This window comes from Pectinophora gossypiella, chromosome 3 (genome assembly GCF_024362695.1).
Source record: "Pectinophora gossypiella chromosome 3, ilPecGoss1.1, whole genome shotgun sequence".
NCBI classification, from domain to species: domain Eukaryota; kingdom Metazoa; phylum Arthropoda; class Insecta; order Lepidoptera; family Gelechiidae; genus Pectinophora; species Pectinophora gossypiella.
The window spans coordinates 7,162,159-7,182,861 of NC_065406.1; the positions used below are offsets into that span (position 1 = coordinate 7,162,159).

Below are 20,703 nucleotides of genomic sequence, written 5' to 3' on the forward strand. Positions count from 1 at the left end.
AGTGTATCCCTCGTAAAGCATCAACCTTCGGGAAAATAATTCAATTTTAAATAACTCACAGATTAACGTTTGCAACAAAAATGCTTAAATACCTAATTATGCTTACCAAATTCATTTTGTCCATCTTGTATTAGGTATGCTACACTTTTAAACTTATGTGTAAAGAGTATTTATTATCTCTAAAGCACCGTAAGCTTACAAAACAACGTCAACCGCGGAAGCAAAGACACGTAGCAAGGCAACACTGATCCTTACATTAATGTTCGCGAAATTATTATCTTGCCGTACAAAAGTGCAAACAAACATTCCCACATCGAGTCCCGCGAGGAATCAAGCGACAGAAGGCACAACGCGTATGGTCCACTACGACGACTAGGTTACACTTATAACTAACACCAACAATGAGTAATCGAAACGCAGACGACGAGATCGGCGGGGACCGCTGCACGAGCCACGAGCCTTTGTTAGCGGTCCAGATCCATGGCGCCAGCTGTGATCGGCGTGCTCGCCGGCGAGCGGGCGTCTGGCGGGACGATCGATGCCGCCAACAGATTTACATTTTCCGTGGAGGAAATCGGGAAAGTTTGTCACGTGTGAGAGCGGCGGGCGAGGACGGCGCGCCCGCACGCCGGTAGTGCGCGGCGCCGAGTGCCGCCGCCCGCCCGCGCCGCCGCCGCCGCGCCCGCACGTAGCCACTGCTACGGCACACACGCTACCACCCGCTACCAACGCAGCATACACTCAGTACCACTCGCATCTTCATACCGATATAGCATCCAGTTCAACTGCATGTTGAATATTATTATGTAAAATCAGTTTATTTATTCAATTTCATTTTTGCAATTGCGTTAACTACTTTCAAAACAATAAACTGCCTTCATAAGAAATTTCGAGGCATTGATTGACAAGATTATACCTAGGAAGTGATGGGAATCCAATGTACTTAGTTAGATGTCATACGAATGGCTCGGGAAGAAGAGCGTAGGGCGTTACAGACGGCAGCTGGGAACTAGAGTTTTATGTTATCATAGTTAAGGTCCCGAATGCTGCGATGTTATTAGGGGTGGTTAGGGTTGAAGCGGCGGGGTGGCGCGGGGAAGGCGTGAGACGTAGGACTATCGATTTTAGTCACCCCGCCCTCTCCCCAGGCATGCGACAGTGTGAGTGCCCCGTACAAGTCCTCAACACTGCGACCGGCGTTGTTCGCTTCAAGCAGCTCCGAATATTAACAAACCCCTTTGTTCACGCGGATGCTTCTCCAAATCACAAACCCAAATCTGTATTTATCCGAGAAAATGGAAAATATTGAAAGGGAAGGAATTTTCTCAGAAATGAAAGTCTCATCTCGAATTTCGATAAGAGGAGAAATGGTAAAGTATATTAAGAAGTAGTAATCATAACGGCTTTTTCCACTGTTAAATTCTTGGATTCACCAAGAAAACAGTTTTAATAGAGCACATTTTATTATTCAGAGGTACACGCATCGGAGACAAATGGGATGTTCATTTAGGTAACACGACGTCGGTAGTGACGGAAGGCGGGCCGACCACTTGTGGATCCGCCGCTCAGCCGACACTATTGGAAAATGGATATCCTTACACATCCACTTGCTACAGTGACATAATTTCCTCCAGGTGTGAAAAGGAAATATCCGTTACCCCCTAGTAAATAGTGTTCTATAATAGATATCAAGTAGTTGGGTTACTCACGCCAAATTAAATTCACAAATACTTTAATCCGTCACTATAAAGAAAACGTAAGAGCCCGTGCCCGAGGCAATGTATAAAAAGCCCTAAAACGCAACCATCACCGGAGCAATCCCATCACGGCAATGAATCTCACGCCCTCAGGGACCATTTTAATTCAAGCTTTATTGCGGCTCCGAGTGAGGGCTCCTGTCGTTTATTAAATTCTGTACGTGCGATAGGTAGTAGTTCTATTTAGATTTTAACTAAGCTAACACTTACCTCTCGTCCAATTGTTGCAGCTGTGATGTTTGTTGATAGTTGATCCGTCGACCGTACAGTGAAGCACCTCCTTCAGACATGTAGCCGTCCATTATGTCATTGTTTCTTCCGCAATCCATTTCGTTTATATTCATTCTCCTCAAACAATCGCCGTCAGACATATATCCTGATGCAATGTCTACGTCACAGTAATCAGGATTAGAAAAACCTGGACCATAGTTGAGGCGATCTCGTAAGTTGGCATTTTCACGGCCAAAATTAGCTTTCACTGTATTTGCGTGGTGAGGGTAACCGGGAATGTTTTTCTGAGTCAGACCAGAAGTTCTCATCGGAAGTGTCAAGTGACTGTTGTATCCCCGAAGCAATGGCCTCATAGGCATCACGTTCATCAAAGGATTTTCATCCTCACCAAGCGAATTATCACGACAATGCGAAGGCGTGCTTGATCTACTACTATTGTCTAGTTTTCTGTTCAGTTCTAGTACCGCTGTATTATGTTCAAAGGGTTTTAATCCAGCACTTTCAAGAAGGCGTTTTTGTGCTGCTTCCTTTTCAGATATTTCAGCTTCACTTATGACGTCTTTTAAATAATTAGCGCTCATATCCAGCCTTTTATTAGTCACATTAACAGTCTTAGTGACGTCAGAACCAGATTCACTTGACGGTCTGTAGATTACACTGTCACTGGAATTTGAATTTTGTCCGGTGGTGCTGTGCGTAGAATTCGAATGTGAACTCTCGGACATTTGGGAAGTAGGGTTCTGATTCCCCGAACCAACAACAGGCATTGGAGACACAGCCAAGGTCTGTTTCTGAGATACTTCTTTACTTAAATTAGATTGTTCTCTACTAAATGGAAGTGCACTTACGTTATTAGTAGAATTTAAACTAGAATTGCTTTGTATAGGACTTAATTGACTATTTGTACTTTTATGAATAGCATGTCTATCGTCTTTAGATATCTTAAATGTGCCTTTGACAGCGGCTGTCGGTTTTGGAATACCAGTATGATTTTGCACACCAAAACCTTGTCCTTGGCCTTGTGCGTTCTTGGCTTGTCCACTCGCGTTGTCATGGCCATCTGATGGTTCACTCAGTTTCAGTTGACTTCCTGATGGCTTCAGCATTTTTGAATCGATTTTGTGTTTCGAACTTCTCGAGTGATCATCAATTTGATTCAGTTTCGTATTGCTAACGGACTTGGGAGCGGCCAATTTAGACTCTTTGTCCCTTGATGGCAGTTTAGGACTATTTCTTGATTTATCATTGTTATTTGTTTTAGAGCTAGATTTACTTAAATTCGTGGAAGATTCTTTAGGGGATTTTGAATTTGCTAACTTAGGCTTAACATTTTTGCCAGACTTGTCTTTTGATAACGTATCGTTTTGTCTTATAGTTTTAGGTCCTATTAGGTTAGAAGATTTGATATGTGAGTTGGGCACGTTTGAGGATTCATTAAGACTTAAACTAGAGTCGGATCTCTCGCTCTTGGCTGATGAGAATCCGCTGGAAGAACTAGTGCGTTTTGATACAGCAGTGCTTTTGCTGTTCTGTTTATCGCTGCTCAGTTTATCTTTATTGAACAGTTTGAGTTTGTCGAGCATAGAATGCTTCGTTGGTGTTCCATTGTGGTTAGTTGTTGTCTGGGACTGTTGTTGAGTCTGCGTCAGAGTTGAGGGGATTTTACTGCCGGGTGCCAACAGGGACGAGTTTGGCCGGGATCTGCAGCAAGTAAATAATAGCTTTAATTAAGGGAATTGGAACTTTGTAAGTAAAGTAAAGTAAGGACACTTACCCTGATGAGGACGGAGCGCGTGGTATGAAACTAACAGCTCCTTGTCCCAGAGGACTTGTGGAACGACTAGAACTTGCAGATAATCCACTTTTCCCACCTGTGAACAAATAAAATATTTATAGACACTTAACAAAACGTATTACGCAGCAGTACCTACTAGGTGCTACCTACTTAGCTGTTATGTTAAAGTTATAAAATTGTGGAGAATTATGTATCTGAAATCGACATTATTCGACAATCACATTTACAATGAAGACAGTAAACATACTTATATTATTGTTCAAGTAATCGTTATCTATTAACACTCCAGCTGTATAAATATTTTATTATCGAGCCACATAACTTCTTTATAAAAAGTTGTAGATAAGTGTGAACTTTTATCAAAACATGGCACGGGTGGCCGTGGCTGCGCGCGCGACACACTGCACTACTCATTCTATGAACATTTACGATTTACATTCATACCAGCATAACTAGAACTTTGCATCCCCTTAATCTTCAACTAACATAAAGGGACCCACCCAATTGCCAGGGTTCTTATAAGATTGGTGCGCTCCTTCGATCGTCATAGCGACAAAATAATAATTCATGACGTCATTATAGTTTGTAATTCATTGGTGCGTATTGAACAACCCTAAACAAGGGACATAATGAGTCCATAGAGTCCATAAACCGAGGTACATTATGGGTTTCCTGTTAGACCGTATTGTTTTATAGAGAGACAATGTTGTTGCACTTTGATATTCGATGTTGAAAGTAAACAATTCTCTATGTAGCCATCATTAGAATCGTCTAGTTCAGGAAGAGCTGTTTTATAAGTAGCTTCCTCTAATCCTTTTATGTAAGATCTGTCTGTTTTTTGAATAAGAGCTACGGATAAAATGTTTCACACATGACGTCTGCTAAAAGATTATGTTGATACTACTGTGATAAGCGTGGGTAACATTAGGGAAAGTATATTTTTAATCTATACAGGCTTTCATAATCATTAACATACAATAACCAAAAGTACCAGCAAGTGACTATCACATTAATTAACATTATTTTCTGTTTTAAAAAAACAACTCGTGTAAATTTATGATAAAATGAGTTCTTATTTTTTTTTATTTTGTATAAAACAAGAAACAAAGAAAAATTCTCGAGTAAAAATAAAAGTTACATAAGTATTGCACTTTTGAAATTAAAAAAACATCCGAGCGGTAAAACAGAAGTTTTAATTTATATAATTTGTGTAAGCGATCCGAGCTGAGGGTAGAAAACTTTGAAGATTCGACTTTTCTTTTCTGCTTAGAAAAAAAGATTCTTGAAGTATGCATCTTAAGTATAAGTAAGTACTTAAAGAATTATTTTTTATTTTTCATCGAGAAAATCTCGTATTTATGCTTTGAGCATTTACATAAAAGTACAGTTTTAATGTCTGCTAAGTCCAATTAAATCTTCGTCAGTTTTCTTGACGACGAGTCGGACTTTGCTTTCTGGATAAAAGCTTGGGATACAACTTCCGGTGTAAGAAAATAATTAATTAGTAAATTAATTAGTAGTTACTATACAAACTCCTCTATGCCAATATGATTTACTTACCTTGCCGTAACTTTTTGAAGAAAGTAAACCATTTCACACCTAAACCACTGGACCGAATTTGATGAAAATTGGCACAATTGGCTAAAAATATTTTATAACTATTTCTAGCTACTAGCAAGCACATCCAGGACGCGGCGATTGCATCTTCCAATCAACTCGGCATCCGCTCTTTATCTTCACCGCTGTGATCCATCACTTAGAGCATGTCAGCACTTATGCTGTCGACTGACATGCGACCGTGAGGTAGGGAAAAAATAGCTATCGTCACATTTTAGTATTTACCTAAATAATGACGTCACCTAAACTTACATTGTGATGTAAGGAAAGGTTTATGTAATATGAGCAAAACTTTTACAGGAGTCGTTGAGTAAACGAACAAGTTTTAGACTTGCGTTATCATCGTGACATGTTAGGGGTGGTTAATTCTGACACCAGGGCTGATAAGGTTGGACACTGATCTCACATTCCACACGAGAGGAGAAGAAGATCAATATGTCTACCACAATGAACAATTTAACCAATTATTTAACATATTCGAATTATTGCAAATGAAAACTGTATCGACTTTTGGTAATCGGTCTAAAATGACTTGTGAAGTAGAGCATGGAACCAATTTATGGATTAACCCACGACAATGTCCATCTAAGACAAAATTACGATCATTAGAATACTGAATGCTAAATTACCTAAACCTAACTCTACAAATGCAGTGCAATTTGCCTTTTAAGTGGTACTTACAATCCCAATTGCCTTTTAATAGAGTCCAATAAACATCGATGAGTGGTTCGTTCGGAAAATCACTTTGTTCTTAAATTGAAAATTTTACTGTCACGCACACACAAATCGATTAAAAATCAATCTTTCAAAACTGCTGTTATTTTAATATCACAAATTAAAAAGTTAAACGTTTGAATTTAGAATGAGTGCGCGCTCAGAGCCGCGCACGTCAACTGAGAATGCACTGGTAACTGACGCACACGGTGACAGACGGGCAGTACAAGTCTTAAGATATCCCGTGAGAACATTGATAATCGGGCCTATTATAAATCGTGAACATTATTTTCCTTTAAACCTTTCGTGTTTAGGACATCTATAATTAAACATAACAAGATACCAACAAACAAAGACGTCCATAAGTACATGTTAGTGTTTTGGCTCTACATTGTGATATAATCCTATTAGATTATGAGTTCACGTGTTTATTGCAAAATGAAGCAAACAGGATGACATTTCACTGCTTATTTAGCAATTTATTATTAGGTTATTGGGGATTATGATACAAATTATATATTAGGTTATTGGGGTTTGTACGTGTTTTTTTTTATTAGGCAAATTCATTAAAATTATTGTGCAACTTAAATACCGAACGGATGTTGTTACATATTCTTTAAATGAATTATTGTAGCTATTAAAATCGGATAAATGCTCTCATGTGTATCGTGTTTGTTAATTCGCATATGGTCAAGTGCTTAATGTCATTATCCTGCAATGGGAGTGAACAGCCCTTTGATACAATAAGACGATAAAAATTCTTCTCGTATTACAATAATTGTATCTATTTGTGTACATGTCAACGACCTCTAAGTATCAGTAGTACTCACTCCAACTCTTGACGGAATACCTTTAGGCGTTTCACAGCCGTAGATGCACCCGCAAGTTCCATTTTATTTATATGTGGTTTTCTACGGCTAAAAGGCCTCCGTGGTCCAGTGGTTGAGCGTTCGGCTCACGATCCGGAGGCCTCGGGTTTGCATCCCGGTGGGGACATGTCACAAAAATAACTTTGTGATCCCTAGTTTGGTTAGGCCATTACAGGCTGATCACCTGATTATCCGAAAGTAAGATGATCCGTGCTTCGGAACGCACGTTAAGCCCTTGGTCCCGGTCACTGCTCACTGATGTAAGTAAGTGGTCGTGTTGGCGGCTCAATGATAACCCTGACACCAGGGTTGATGAGGTTGGTATTCCACCTCACAACCCACAGGATAAGAAGAACGGCTAAAAGCCCCATGAATGATCAGACTAAATCTTTTTACGCTAGATCAGGGGCGACACGGTGAGGTCCATCGACCTTATTCATCGTCTTTCAACCCATGTAAAAGAGGACTAAACGATAGGATAAATGCATAATGCAACTTGTCGTCTTTAAGACTTACTTAAGTTCATCTCTAGCTTTGGAAGCCAATACCAAAATACTTCTGCCACTACAATTATGATTACATCTATGTACGTAATGTACAGTCATGAGCAATATAATGTACCCACTTTAGGACTCTGTCGCTCTAACATATTTGACATTTAATGAGACTTACAGTTCAATTTGTCAAAAAAGTTAATATGACATGGTACCAAAGTATACATACTAATACATATGAAAGTCCGCCGCGGACTCTCCGCGAATGAGTGGGTATCACCTCCCAGAGGTGTCAGTCAGTTTATGAGTCATAAACAGTCCGGACGGACATCTGGCATGTGTCCGTCAGCTTTATCATCTACCCTCATAATGTACTTATCATGTTAGTTACTTTGTTTGAGACAGAATAATGGCCGCTTTTAAGGAAATAATGCTAAATAAGTGTTGTGTTATAAATTATGTTACTTTTGTAATAATAACATGATTGTATGACGGTTTATTTAGTTGATTAAGGCACCAGCTTTTGTCAAACGTAATCAGTGAAGTACCGTTCCCGGGAATGTTCTTGTTTTAAAAACACTTTAACAAAGAAAGAAAGAAAGAAACAAAGAAAGAAAGTTTATTCAGTACAACAAACAAGTAACAATTATAAATAAGGCTCTGGCTCCTAAACTAGTATAACTGTATTTCAGGAGCCAGTGTCTTCCCCAATTGACATACAGCAAGGACAACAAGGACATTGGCTACTTTTCTTTTTCAAATTATTCTTTCTTGTACTCTGGTCTTATCTGCCTTAAGGTTGGGTAATAATGCTCTTCTCACATAGTTTCGCGGCTTTTTACTGCCGGAACGGCACAACACGTTACGGTACGTAATATACAATTTTTTCGATTTATAATTTATTCTGTCTCTTTAAAATTAGTCATTCATTATCAATAGGGATATTTAGGTTTAGGTAGTTATTCATGAATACCCGGGATCACCGGACTTTCGGTACCGGACTTGCGTGAGTTATTAATTCATCAGTGCTGTTTGCACTAGCACAGTTGGCTTTACCCATCACGTTGGTCTAATAGAAAGCTCAGTCAGGTATGGATAATTCATCTTGTGATGGATGCATCTCTGACCACCCCAATTGGGATATAGTCGTAAGCTTATGTTATGAATGTTTTAGTATATAGGTAAATGCTCTTCAAATGGTTTAAGTTAGTTTGTCGTTGAACTAAGTTAGCGTTCAGCCGACTGAAGTGATGAGAGCTGCTCTTAGTTGTTTATATAAGTTTATAGACACTCTATTCTGTACGTGCATGTGTAGATGAGTATAGTTATTTGTCTGTGTGTGTACTTCCATCGGACTGAATGCTCTCTCGTCGCCAAGCTGTCTAATTGAACCTTGTTAAGACGTAATTGTATTTCTCTTTGTGCTTTGATAGTTTGCTCAGGATTACTTTGGACATAACACTTCTAGCAAGACTTCGAATTCTCTTTTGTTTAAATGAATTCATTAGGGTTAGCCCTAAAGAAATTTACTTAAGTACAAGTTTACATTGAAAACATAAAGTGAGGTGACTGTAAGTCACTCTTTGTATTCTAATATCGTGTGGGTTGTGAAGTGAATTATCAACCTTATCAATCCTGGTAAGTATCAGGGTTATTATTGAGCAGTCAAAGGCACTCACTCTTTGTATTGGAGTCCTAAGATAGATATTTAATCAATATGCAATCGACGATATTAGAGAGGACATCTTTACTTGTTTTTTTACAACATAATAATAGATGTCGATGATAATAAAGAATTCCGCCGTTTTTAAGTTATTTTTCTTTTCCATAGCTTCAGCAGTAAATATAGCTTTCACCTAAGTATATCAACTCACGAGCTTTCCGCCCGCTACTTGGTCCCACGCGGACCTTTCGATATTTTAGTATAGGTACGAACTTACTCTTCCATTCCTTTAATCCTTCCATTAAAAGCCCTGTTGCACATCTCTGGCTTTCGATCTATTTATAAGCCAATTTTTATACGACTCGGTTCAGTGGTTTAGTCAGGTGATCAGCCTGTAATGTCCTACTAGGGATCACAAGATGATTTTTGTGATATGTCCTCACTGGGATTCGAACCCGGGACCTCCGAGTCGTGAGCACAACGCTCAACCACTGGACCACGGAGGTCGTTCCAAAAAGTAAGGTGATCCGTGCTTCGGAGGGCACGTTAAGCCGTTGATCCCGGTTACTACTTACTGATGTAAGTAAGTAGTCGTTACATGAGCTATGTCAGGGGCCTTTAGGTGTTCAATAATAACCCTGACATCAGAGTTGATGAGGTTGGTAATTCATCTCACAACCCACACGATAGAAGAAGACTTACATTTAGTCGTGAAAAAGTAACAGACAGACGAAACTGCTATGTGTACTGCACATTTATAATAGTAGTACCTAATGGGTGGTCCTTAAGGTATCAGTCTGAAGGTCACCAAAACCAAGCTGATTTATAAATTTAGGCCTTAAGAATGTTGCATTCCCACAGCAATTCGCACAGCTATATCTTACCCGCATGTATCGGCGTGGCTGGGAGTGGGCGCTTGTCTGGCGGAGCTCGCCGCGCCGCCGCCGCCGACGCAGGCAGAGGGATCGACGTCTGCAGCACCGATACTTGTCTGAAACAAGGATAATAAAGGTTAACATGGCGGACAATGTCCGAAGCTGAGGGTTGTGTTGTAACTAAGTATTTCGTAATCTGTGGAGCGCAGAACTCTTTACGAGACGTTAACTTGGGTGCTATTCAAGTGGACCTGCTATTGTGAATGACTCAAAACACTCTTACACTCACCCACTCTTATTAGCAAAAAATAATTAAGATAAAATATTTAACAAATTGGTTTCACGTAAAAGACATCAACCGGAGCTTTTTTGTAAGTACTTACATGTAAATTATAACGTTCATAAGTTTTTAAATAAATTGTTATTTAAAAACGCTTTAAATGTTTGCATTTTCTATTTATAGTAAATACGTATTTATTATTAACAACACAGTTATGATTTGCATAGAAAATAGACAACTTTTATAATTGTGTAGTACCGCTACTCGACGCTAGATGGCGCTAGCGGTATCGTTGTATAATAATAACATAATCTAACGACTATTTTTTAAGTAACTATAAATAAATATTCATGTTTTTATTGGATGCAATATGCACTCAAACTTTGTATAATGTAGGTTTTGATCTTTGTTTATAATTAAACTCCTAGATATACCACTATTATAATCCTAAATACATTAATTTCTCAATCACATAATATTTATAAATACAGTTTTGTTTTAATGACACACCGACCAAGTTAGGTACGTGGGAACGTGTCTCATCTTTACATAGGTAAGTAGGTACCTATGTTAGAATGCAATGCAGTGTCGTCCAATCGATAATGACACGAAATCTAAACATGAACATCTGGCGGCGACTCACGCGCACACTATGTCACGTGAGCCGCATTTGGGGGCCGATGGGGTCCTGATTCAAGGGAGGGTCCGCGGCCTAGTCAAGGTTAAGAGGAGTGAAATAACATTTAGTTATTGAATTTGAATTGAAAAAAGCTATAAATAGAAAAGCGAACTGTCAGTTAGTACGAAATCAGCGTCGGGAAAATATAAAAAAGTAAGTAAATAATGTATTAAAATGTATACTCATTAAATATTAACATGTAACCATAGTCCCGGGATAATTAAAAAAAAATTTAGATTAGGTAAATCATCATTCTAAGACCTGGAGGGTTAAAATTGCCACTTCGAAGCGATTCATCTAAGAAAGCAATATTGCTATTTGACATTTGTTTGCATTGCGCGCTTACTTTTATATGCGCAAATGTCAAATTGCAATATTGCTTTCTTAGATGAATTGTGGCTATTTTACCCCCCCCTGATAGTAAAAGGATTTCGTATAATCCCAGCTATTTCAAATTGATACTAAATGCGTACCTGACATCGCTTGACATGCGCAGAGGCTTTGCGCAACGGATACATGACACTTCGTGGTCGGTGAAACGGAGCATGCGCGACAAATGTTCAACCCTGCCTATTTGGGAAAGCCCTATTCGTTCTACTTTGGTATGGAACAACAATAGACAGTATTTTAAACACGAATGTATAATTTAAACCCAACGAGTGAATATACAGTGTGCTTAGTGACATCGCAATAAATACTGAGGGGGATAATTCAGACCATGATTCTGAGTTAATATCATGTGGAATTTTCCGTCGCAAAATTCATGATTTTTTAGTTTTTTTTTAATTATTTTCAATTCTATACTTTTGCAATGAAAAATTCCACTTGATACTAACTCAGAATAATCAGCTGAATTATCCCCCTCAGTATTCGTTAGGTACAATGTCACTTAATATGATTGATGATTGCATAGTAAAAGTTTTTTTTAATTGTAAGTATACATGCAAAAAATCCCTTCTTTCACCTGGTGGACCACGGGAAAACCCATACAAAAAGGTGTATACAGCCAATAACAGCGCAAGAGTTTGTCATTGATACCCGATCTTCGATACACATCACAAAAGGATAGGCATAAAACACGTTATTTAAAATCAATCAATGTTCTATACAGCAGAACAAGAGATAGATTCTAAACAATGAAACACCAGCCAACAACGGACAAAACAAAACGCTTAGACATTTGGAACGCGCAAACATTCCGTGAAAAGCGTACCAAAACACGGCACAGAATGACTTGCGTTTCCGGATCCTCCCGGAAACAGGCGCGGAGGCTGTCAATGTGACGTCACTCCACCTGTCCTCGAATTTCTTTCAACGTTTTCTCAAAATATACAAAATGGGGAAATATCAACGAGTGTTAGAATATGATTCATAGACGAATACCAACTATGCTTGCTCACTACAAATATTATTTTCAGCGTTTTTAATGTATGTAGTTACGGTGTAGGATTTACTTAGTGAAGAAATGTGATTTTTCTAGGGGAAATCTGGAAACTTATTTTTTAATAAAAATTACTATGCAAAAACCGAAGCCGTGGTAGCCCGATTGGTAGAACGCTTGCCTCACACTTTGAGGTCGCAGGTTCGAATCCAGCACAGGCCTAAACCAATGATTGTCGAATTTGTTTTCGAATTCATGTTTGGATCATGAATGATTATCACGTGCTCTGCGGTGAAGGAAAACATCGTGAGGAAACCCACGTTCCCGAGAAATGCATTTTCGGAGGTATGTGACCTAATCTGAGTCGTGCTGGTTTTTCCTTCGCGGGTTGAAAGGTTAGATAGGCAGTCGCTTCTGTCAAAACCGGACCTGTCAAATCTTCAGGTTAGGTAAGTGGACCCCGTGAAAAAAAAAACGGGATAACGGGATGCTAAGAATTACTTTGCAAAAACTGTATATATACAGGGTGTTAATGACATCGTAACGAAATCGTGAACTATACAGATAATCCAGCTAGCAATGGTATATGAACTGTGAAGCAAGAACACTTGTCTCATTTTATGAATAAGAATGAGTATTATGTATCATATCAGGAAGAGACAGAATTACAACGTATTTTACCGTGTAGTAAACACATAGTAAACATTACAGCCCTATCAAACTAGCTACTTGTGTACACTTTCCTCTAGATCAAAGATTGGACATTTTACGGCCTGTTGCAATGGATAACGTTAAACGCCAGACAGCTGAAACAAAGTAAAATTTTATCTTGTTTACGTACCGCTGCTTACATAGTCCGAGAGCTTATTCCGAAGGAAGGCAATTCGATAAGCACTAGCTGATGGTCGAACCTATATTCTTGTCCCTTTTCAAAGCTAAATAAACTCGAGGGATGGGAAACTCGTATATCTTACGTTCAAATACACCTACTTTTTGTCTGTCTACATTGTTATAAAATACTGACTGAACTGAACTTTTTAATGAGAAAACTTATAAACCGAGCAGATCTTTTTAGTTACAATAAAAAAAAAGAAATACTTAAGTACTATTGGATTCGAGACTATTTGTATTCTTCTAACATCTTTCAATAGTTAACCAACTTCTTCATGTTAAAATAGAAACGTCAAAAAAGCATTTAAAGTAATTTTCCTTAACATTATTATTAATCCACTGGTTATCCTACTTACTAACCGTCAATAAAAAAGTAAGTTCACAATTCCTAATACTGTGTAGTGTTCTGATAATGTTCGTGTTATAAAAACAACAATTTGCTACGAAATTATATTCAGTTTTGGAATTCATAATCCCTCGACCATCTTTACACAGCTAACAGCTCCTAATTTCAAAATGGCGATGCTAAGAAGCCTTCAAAAGGAGCCGTTATACTCTCATTAACATTCTAAGTGCGAATTTTCGAGTAAATTACTTTGGTAACTAGTAAAAGTTCCGTCTAAACCTACTCACGCCTGCGTAACGAAGTTGTGAATATATCTCCAGTTACCGAGGGTGTAATTGAAATTGGAAATCCTGGAAAAGCTATTGAAATTTGGATTATATATTAAGTAGGTGGAAATGTATTTTTAGAGAAATAAATTAAAATTACGATTTCGGAACAAATCGGATATTTGGATTTAAGCTTTATGACAGTTCCATTTGTATTTATTTCAAATATTACAAATAATAAATAGTTATCTAAGCATTTTTGCCAAATCACTTTTAATGGTACTTACTAACCTGAAACGATGTAAAAACCAGAAAATGCCGCCACTCACTATTATTAAAGAGATAACAATTTGTAAAAAAGTAGTTTCGTGTAAGTAGTGTTAGATAGAAAAGAATCAATCAGCATATTCTTGCTCGACTGATATGTCACATGCTTATGAACGCTACAACACTAGCTTATGAACTTTGACCGATCTAATTCTTACTGTGCATTGAAGCTATTGTATACGTAAAATGTTATCGTTATTGAAATATCACTAATTGCACTGAACTGGTCGTTCTGTTATATACGTAGTAGTAATCATACCTCCTGACTTCAGGCGAGGTGGGCAGACTTCTGGACTTCCTATTCTTGCTGTGGACCCGGGCATGGCCCTGGCCCGAGTTGGCGTTGCCCATCTTCACTCTTCTTCACGCTCTTATAAAGTTCAACACTTTTTCCACGAACATTTTTCCGTAATAACCGAACACTCTTTCAGCACTCTTCATGTTATTATCACACTATTGTATTATTTTCTTCCGTTACTATAATATTGGAAGGACACTGTTATAGACAAGTCGTTCAGCTTGTATTCAAGCCTTTGTAAGCGGTGTCAGTTCAATGGACTGTTAATGTTGATATACCTTCGGTGAATGTTACGTATAAAGTAATATTTACATTGATTCATGTTTTCTCTTGATATGTGACTAATTTAAGGACTTTACCGGTTCGAAAATATTACCTTTATGTTACTGTTATACCACCTTTAACAGTTCAGAACATAATAAACCTGTTCTGTCTCATGGTGACTCAAAATGCCAAGCATCTGATTCGCCGTCCTGCAAATTCCTCTATGGTTACCGGTTGCCCAATATCCATCTACATACCTGTATAGGTATTCCGGTATATATATTTAGTGGATAGCCCGTCTGATCCCCGCAAATGCCAATGTTCACCATAGCAGGAATTGCAAAGGTCGAAGCGGTTGAACCGCCGTAACTTACCGACTGCGGTAACCACAGTGCGTCCAACGTTTGTGTATCGTCTTTTAAGGGATTTGTGGTAAAATGTTTTTAAGCTGCGGCTTGGAAGGTTCAGGATATTTTGGTTGACAAATCATGTGACAGACATTCATTGTCAATAATTGTTATTTTATCGTAACAAATAGTCAAATATTATGCAATTATTATTTGTTTACTAATCTAATCAAAGCTACTTTATTGCACACAAACAAATCATATAAACATTTAAGTACTAATCGATTATTTTAAGTTGATTTGGATGCTTAGTAAAGACAATAGCCCCTCAATAGCAGGTGAAACTCACTCACTGAGGTTTGTTATGAGTCATGAGGCATGTCAAAGAACAGTTCCTGTTCATCCGTGATCGACCTCAAATGATAAGTGCCATTTATGTTGTTCGAATATTCTACAGTATTAGCTTGTTTGACAGTTACTTCAATTACAACTAAGTTACCATTTTGAGAAGTGAGCCTTCTTTGCCTAAACTATCCCAACTATTTGAGAGAACATTAAACGTTCAGTAATAATTCATGTGAACAGCCAAAGTTGAACAAATTACAATTGATTACATATGATGGGGACGCAACGATTAGCGTTATTGTCTCTTGTTCGGAGAATTAAGGACAATGGGAAAAAAGTATCATCACTGAAGTTCTTTTTTTAAGTTCATTGGCCTTTAATTAAAAGTTTGCTTTGAAGAAGTAAGTCGTATTAGAGAAATATATAAAAGTAAGTGCGCGATGCAAACAAATGTCAAATAGAAATATTGCTTTCTTAGATCAATTGCAACAATGTGGCCATTTTAGACGCCCTGATTTTGATTGAATTCACTTTTATATAATTGGCTTTTGGCTTTTGTAATTGGCTATTTGTTTGTATTTTTAAATCTAAATTGTTTTGTCTTGTAAGCTGTTGGTTTTCCAAGAAATAAATAAATAAATATGATAAACAAAATGGTGGTGGACTTCTCGCTTATCGCTCTCTCTCGCTCCTTTTAACACCCTTCAACTGCATCGAAAAAGGGAAAAAGGATATATTGTCAAACGTAAGTTCCAATTTCGCGTGAACAAAGGTCTGTAATGCTTTATATAAATAGTCACGGGCGTTGTTGTGTCAGAAATAAATTATACTAAATGCATTCTAGAGTGCATTATCGAAATTATTAGAGTGGGTGCAGGCGAGAGCGGCGAACCGTGGTGGATAAAATAGGTACAACGGGCGTATTCCGGTCAGTAAGGTCTTTAGCTTGACCGCTTTGTTCTACTGCCACTAGATAACAATAATAGTAATGAAATGATAAGGTTTTAGATAGGTATTGTTTAAATAGTAACCGTCTATTTTCAAGTTTGCTGAGATCAAAATATGAAAAATAGACTCTAAAGTGCTCTTAATTTTGTGTTACTGTACAAATTACAAACCATAACGACATTACATAATGATAAGTAGGTAACATAACTAAACAGCCTATATACGTCCCACTGCTGGGCTCAGGCCTCCCCTCAATCAACTGGAGGGGGTGCGGAGCATATATTATTATACTTCACCACGCCTAACGGCATAAGTGACGATAAGTAGATACGTAATAAACCCTATAATATAGACAGAGCTTATTTTAAAGCTGTCGCCTAATAATAATCTCCTATTCATCTTATCTATCCAACTGTATATTGTGTCTAAGTCCTAACCTCCATATGGCGACAGTGACAAAAACGTCTTTAAACGTCGGAATACCCATGCGCTCATTATCACTCGTCAACGCTCGTACTCATTGTCTTGTCTGTCCTTAATGCCTTTTTGTCCTAAACGAGCTTTTGTGTCCAAATAGGAATTATGGCCCTATTATACCATAATTCCGCTTATAGTTTGACGAAACATTATTACCGTTAATGTAGATAGTGATTTCCGATGGTTATCAGTTTTATAAAGTGAATTGTTTAGGGATTATGAGACTTGTAGTTTTGTATGCCTTGAGGCAAGCGTGGTTTTGAGATCGCTCTTTCTTTCTTATATATAAGTATATACATATAAGTATCTATTGCATCTATCAGCTATTACTTTACTTATTTTAAAAGCATACAGAATATAATTTACAATTAATAATTAGGACATTGCAGGCTTGAATCACCTGATTGTTCGGAAAAGTAAGATGATTCCATGCTTCGGAAGGCACGCTAAGCCGTTGGTCCCGAACTACTAGCCCAAACACCTCCACCAACCCGCAGTGGAGCAGATTGGTGGAGTATGCTCCATACCCCCACCTGATTGAGGGGAGGCCTATGCGCAGGAGTGGGACGTATATAGGATGTTTATGTTATGTTAATATTAATTAGAAGCATACGTAACTTCGTCACATTTAATGCTCTTGAGCACCTAAATTACGGTAAGTATGTTGTTTCCATATCTCGGGCCTATGGAGTCCCGGACTTTTGGAAGGCGTGCATTTATGTTTATTATTGCAAAACTATAGTTTAATGATTATTAAACCTAGAAAGAAGAAGCCCAAGAAATCCATTTCGAGGGTATGAGACCTAATTTATACTGGGGTGGTTTTCTCTTCGCGGGTTGGAAGGTCAGACAAGTAGTCGTTTCCGTAATAAACTGGACCTGTAAATTTTCAGCTTAGATAAGCGGACCCTGTGAAATTATGCTTGATGATTAGACGCGTAAAGTCTTGATTTGTAATTATGTTAATATTATTTTGTTAAGAAATATTGTAATACACATTGACTAATTTGAAAAGGCAATGAACTATTTGTTCTCTCGAAATACATGCAAATGGGAATTTGAAAAAAAAAACATTATTTAAACACATTTTTGAATCAACAATGAACTCAAACCAAATAAAAGTGCGAAAAATAAATATCCACGAATAAAAGGACAACATGATGTATAATAAAACAATCGTTTAAGTAAGGGCAAGGGTGACAATGATAATAACGGGTCGTGGACAAGAAATTGCGATGAAGGTATAAGTGTGAGTAAATAATTCATGAGACACCTAAAACCCCGGATAAAGCCAAATGTAGTATATATATTGTAATGTATATTGTATATATGCATTCTGACAATAGGAAATAAGATAAAGAATCCCATTCGTGAGACCTTAAGTCGTGAGGGGCACATCTAGATTATAGTGATCTGTGGTTTACAGTTTCATGAATTTTGCGTTTAAATGTTTGTACCTACTTTCAAAGTAAAAATTCTTATATGAATATCATAGATAGTAGGTAGGTACTTTGAAGTTTCATTTAAATAATGCGCTCAAGTATGATAGGTGAATTATACCGAAAGTATGACAATAAGTATTAAATGTACCTACGCTATCACAAATTAATAGAATTGTCTTACCGAGCGCCGTCTAACACCGTGCGTCCGAACGAGACAGACAGTTCGCGCGCACTCCCTTACTCCTTAAGGGCTTACGGCTGCAATAGACTAAACTGGCCTCTGTCGGGGGGTGAGGTTACTCCAATCAGTATCGAGAGAGCTGAGAGTGTCCCTTCTGAAGTAGTATATTTTTTCATTATTCTATAATTGAGTTTACGAAAATTATTGATATCTATTACAAATTGATCTACCTCTCCACCAAAAGCCAATCTATGTATTTGATATAGGTATCTATTAAATTACGCTCTAAGGTACACACTATTATTTCACCATCCCAAGTTAAAACGAAATTCTATTTCCAAAGAGGTTCCAAAGAGGTTCCGAGTCGTTTTCGTCTCCCGCGCAGCAAGGCAGTGATTCGTCGAAAATGTAAAGAGTGTTCATATAAAAGCAAATTAATTAATCCCATACAATGTGGATATAAACAGGGTGTTGTTTGTGCAACGAGGGAGGCGTGAGCGGCGGCGGCGCGACGTTCGGTCTAAGTTGTGAAATTAAAGCGAGTGTTGAATAATAGTTGTTAAAAGCTAATAGAGAGAAAATAAAATAGCGTGTCATGGATTTTAGGCAAAATGAGAAACGCGGATATTTTGTATTCAATATAAAGTAACTTTATACTTCTTCACTAAATTTGTGGCTTTCATTTGTTATTATATTATCGAATTTTTCACTGATGATAAGTCTAAATCTGGCCTAAGGAAGAACATGATCACATTGTCAATGCCTATTTAAGTTTAAATCTTGTTAAAACAAAATGTATGTGGGAATGAAAGCTTATTATGAACGTGATGTGTATGAGGTGAAGTTTATGAACGTGTCCTGAGGGGGAGTGAGAGGGGAGAGTGGAAGGCGAAGGAAGATGGCGACGGGTAGATTTTGGAAGCGAGGTTGTGCTCTGTATTATGTTGGAAAAAAAGAGAAAATATAAGAAACTAAGTATTACATAGTTATTTCAATTTTACTCCACCACCCTAGATGTATTATTTTCTTTTCTTCACTGAGGTGTGATTATGAATACCGTTTTCATGATCACACTCGAACAGTATGACAAATCGCAATGAAACTTGTTCAAGTTAACATGACGTAATAAATAGCTGCAACCACAACGGTCGAGGTAACGAAGGATCAACATAAATCATGGAGAATGGCGTGATTCAGTGAGCGTTGCCCTTATCTAAAAATATCACCGCGTCGTCTTAGATTCGAGTGGAATACGCATCTTTGGAACCAGTAAATACGAGTAAGGACGATTGCCAAAGCAGGGTTGAAGTCGAATCAGATTTCAATTTTACTGATGCTAAGGAATCAAGATGTATCAATTATAAATTTTGGTGGATTGTGTCCGAAACAAATATGTGTTAAGAGAGAGTTAAAAATATGTTTTATTATAAACATATGGAGGTTGTAATAGCGCTTTAGCGCTTAGGTCGATTTCATAAGACGTCCTCAGGTCGGTTCATACAATATATAGCTGGTTTAAAAAAATAAAGCCTAGGTGTTATGTGTACGTTATGTATCCTTACAAGAGCGAAATGGTCACTTTGTATCTGTGTACCGAGAAATATGCATTTAATCAATAAAGATTAAAAAAGCACTTAACCTTCAAACTTTTTTGTCTTAGCGTAAAATGATTAAGAAACGATTGCCATCCAAAGTAGCTACTAGCTCTCTTTTAGTCGCTTGAGGTGCTGTCTATCCCTATAGTCATTACTGACGCGAGTTCTAATGTATTTTTTTGTTTTACAAATCTGTCCTCTTTTCACTTGCACCGCGGTTACGCAGCAAAAGCCTTACCATTATCTGTGCACCGTTATTAACAATACCTAATAAACTCTTTTGTGTGAATGCTCAGCTGCGAAAAATCTCAGCCCCACCACTCCCATATACCCAGCCATTGAACGTGGAAAATAATAGACCACAAATTAAATAAATCGTCAAAGACATAGCATTCAATGTCTGAAATATGAAACAATAGGTGTAGAAATTAAAAAAAGACATACATCAGATGGTACGTTATAGATTTATAACTTACTTAAGCTCACGCCTATAAACCCATATCGGGTTTTAGTCGTCATAAAAATACCTATATCTACCTATAGCTGTTGATAAAAGGCATTGCTGATCAAAGATAAAATTATGACGATCTCTAGGTACTTGCAACAGGGACAGTTTATCAA

General features: G+C 37.7%; 1 protein-coding gene across 3 annotated transcripts in view; it reads right to left on the bottom strand.

Annotated features, from left to right (window-relative positions):
* LOC126381753 (protein sickie) overlaps positions 1-20,703 on the bottom strand; it is a 149,404-nt gene that overhangs the window by 76,135 nt on the left and 52,566 nt on the right. For all 3 annotated transcript variants that reach the window (XM_050031214.1, XM_050031212.1, XM_050031211.1), the window contains exons 4-6: positions 10,025-10,131; positions 3,763-3,859; positions 1,968-3,689 (exon numbers count right to left, since the gene is read on the bottom strand). In XM_050031214.1, coding sequence (XP_049887171.1) covers positions 1,968-3,689; positions 3,763-3,859; positions 10,025-10,131 — 1,926 coding nt within the window. The remainder of the gene's footprint in view (positions 1-1,967; positions 3,690-3,762; positions 3,860-10,024; positions 10,132-20,703) is intronic.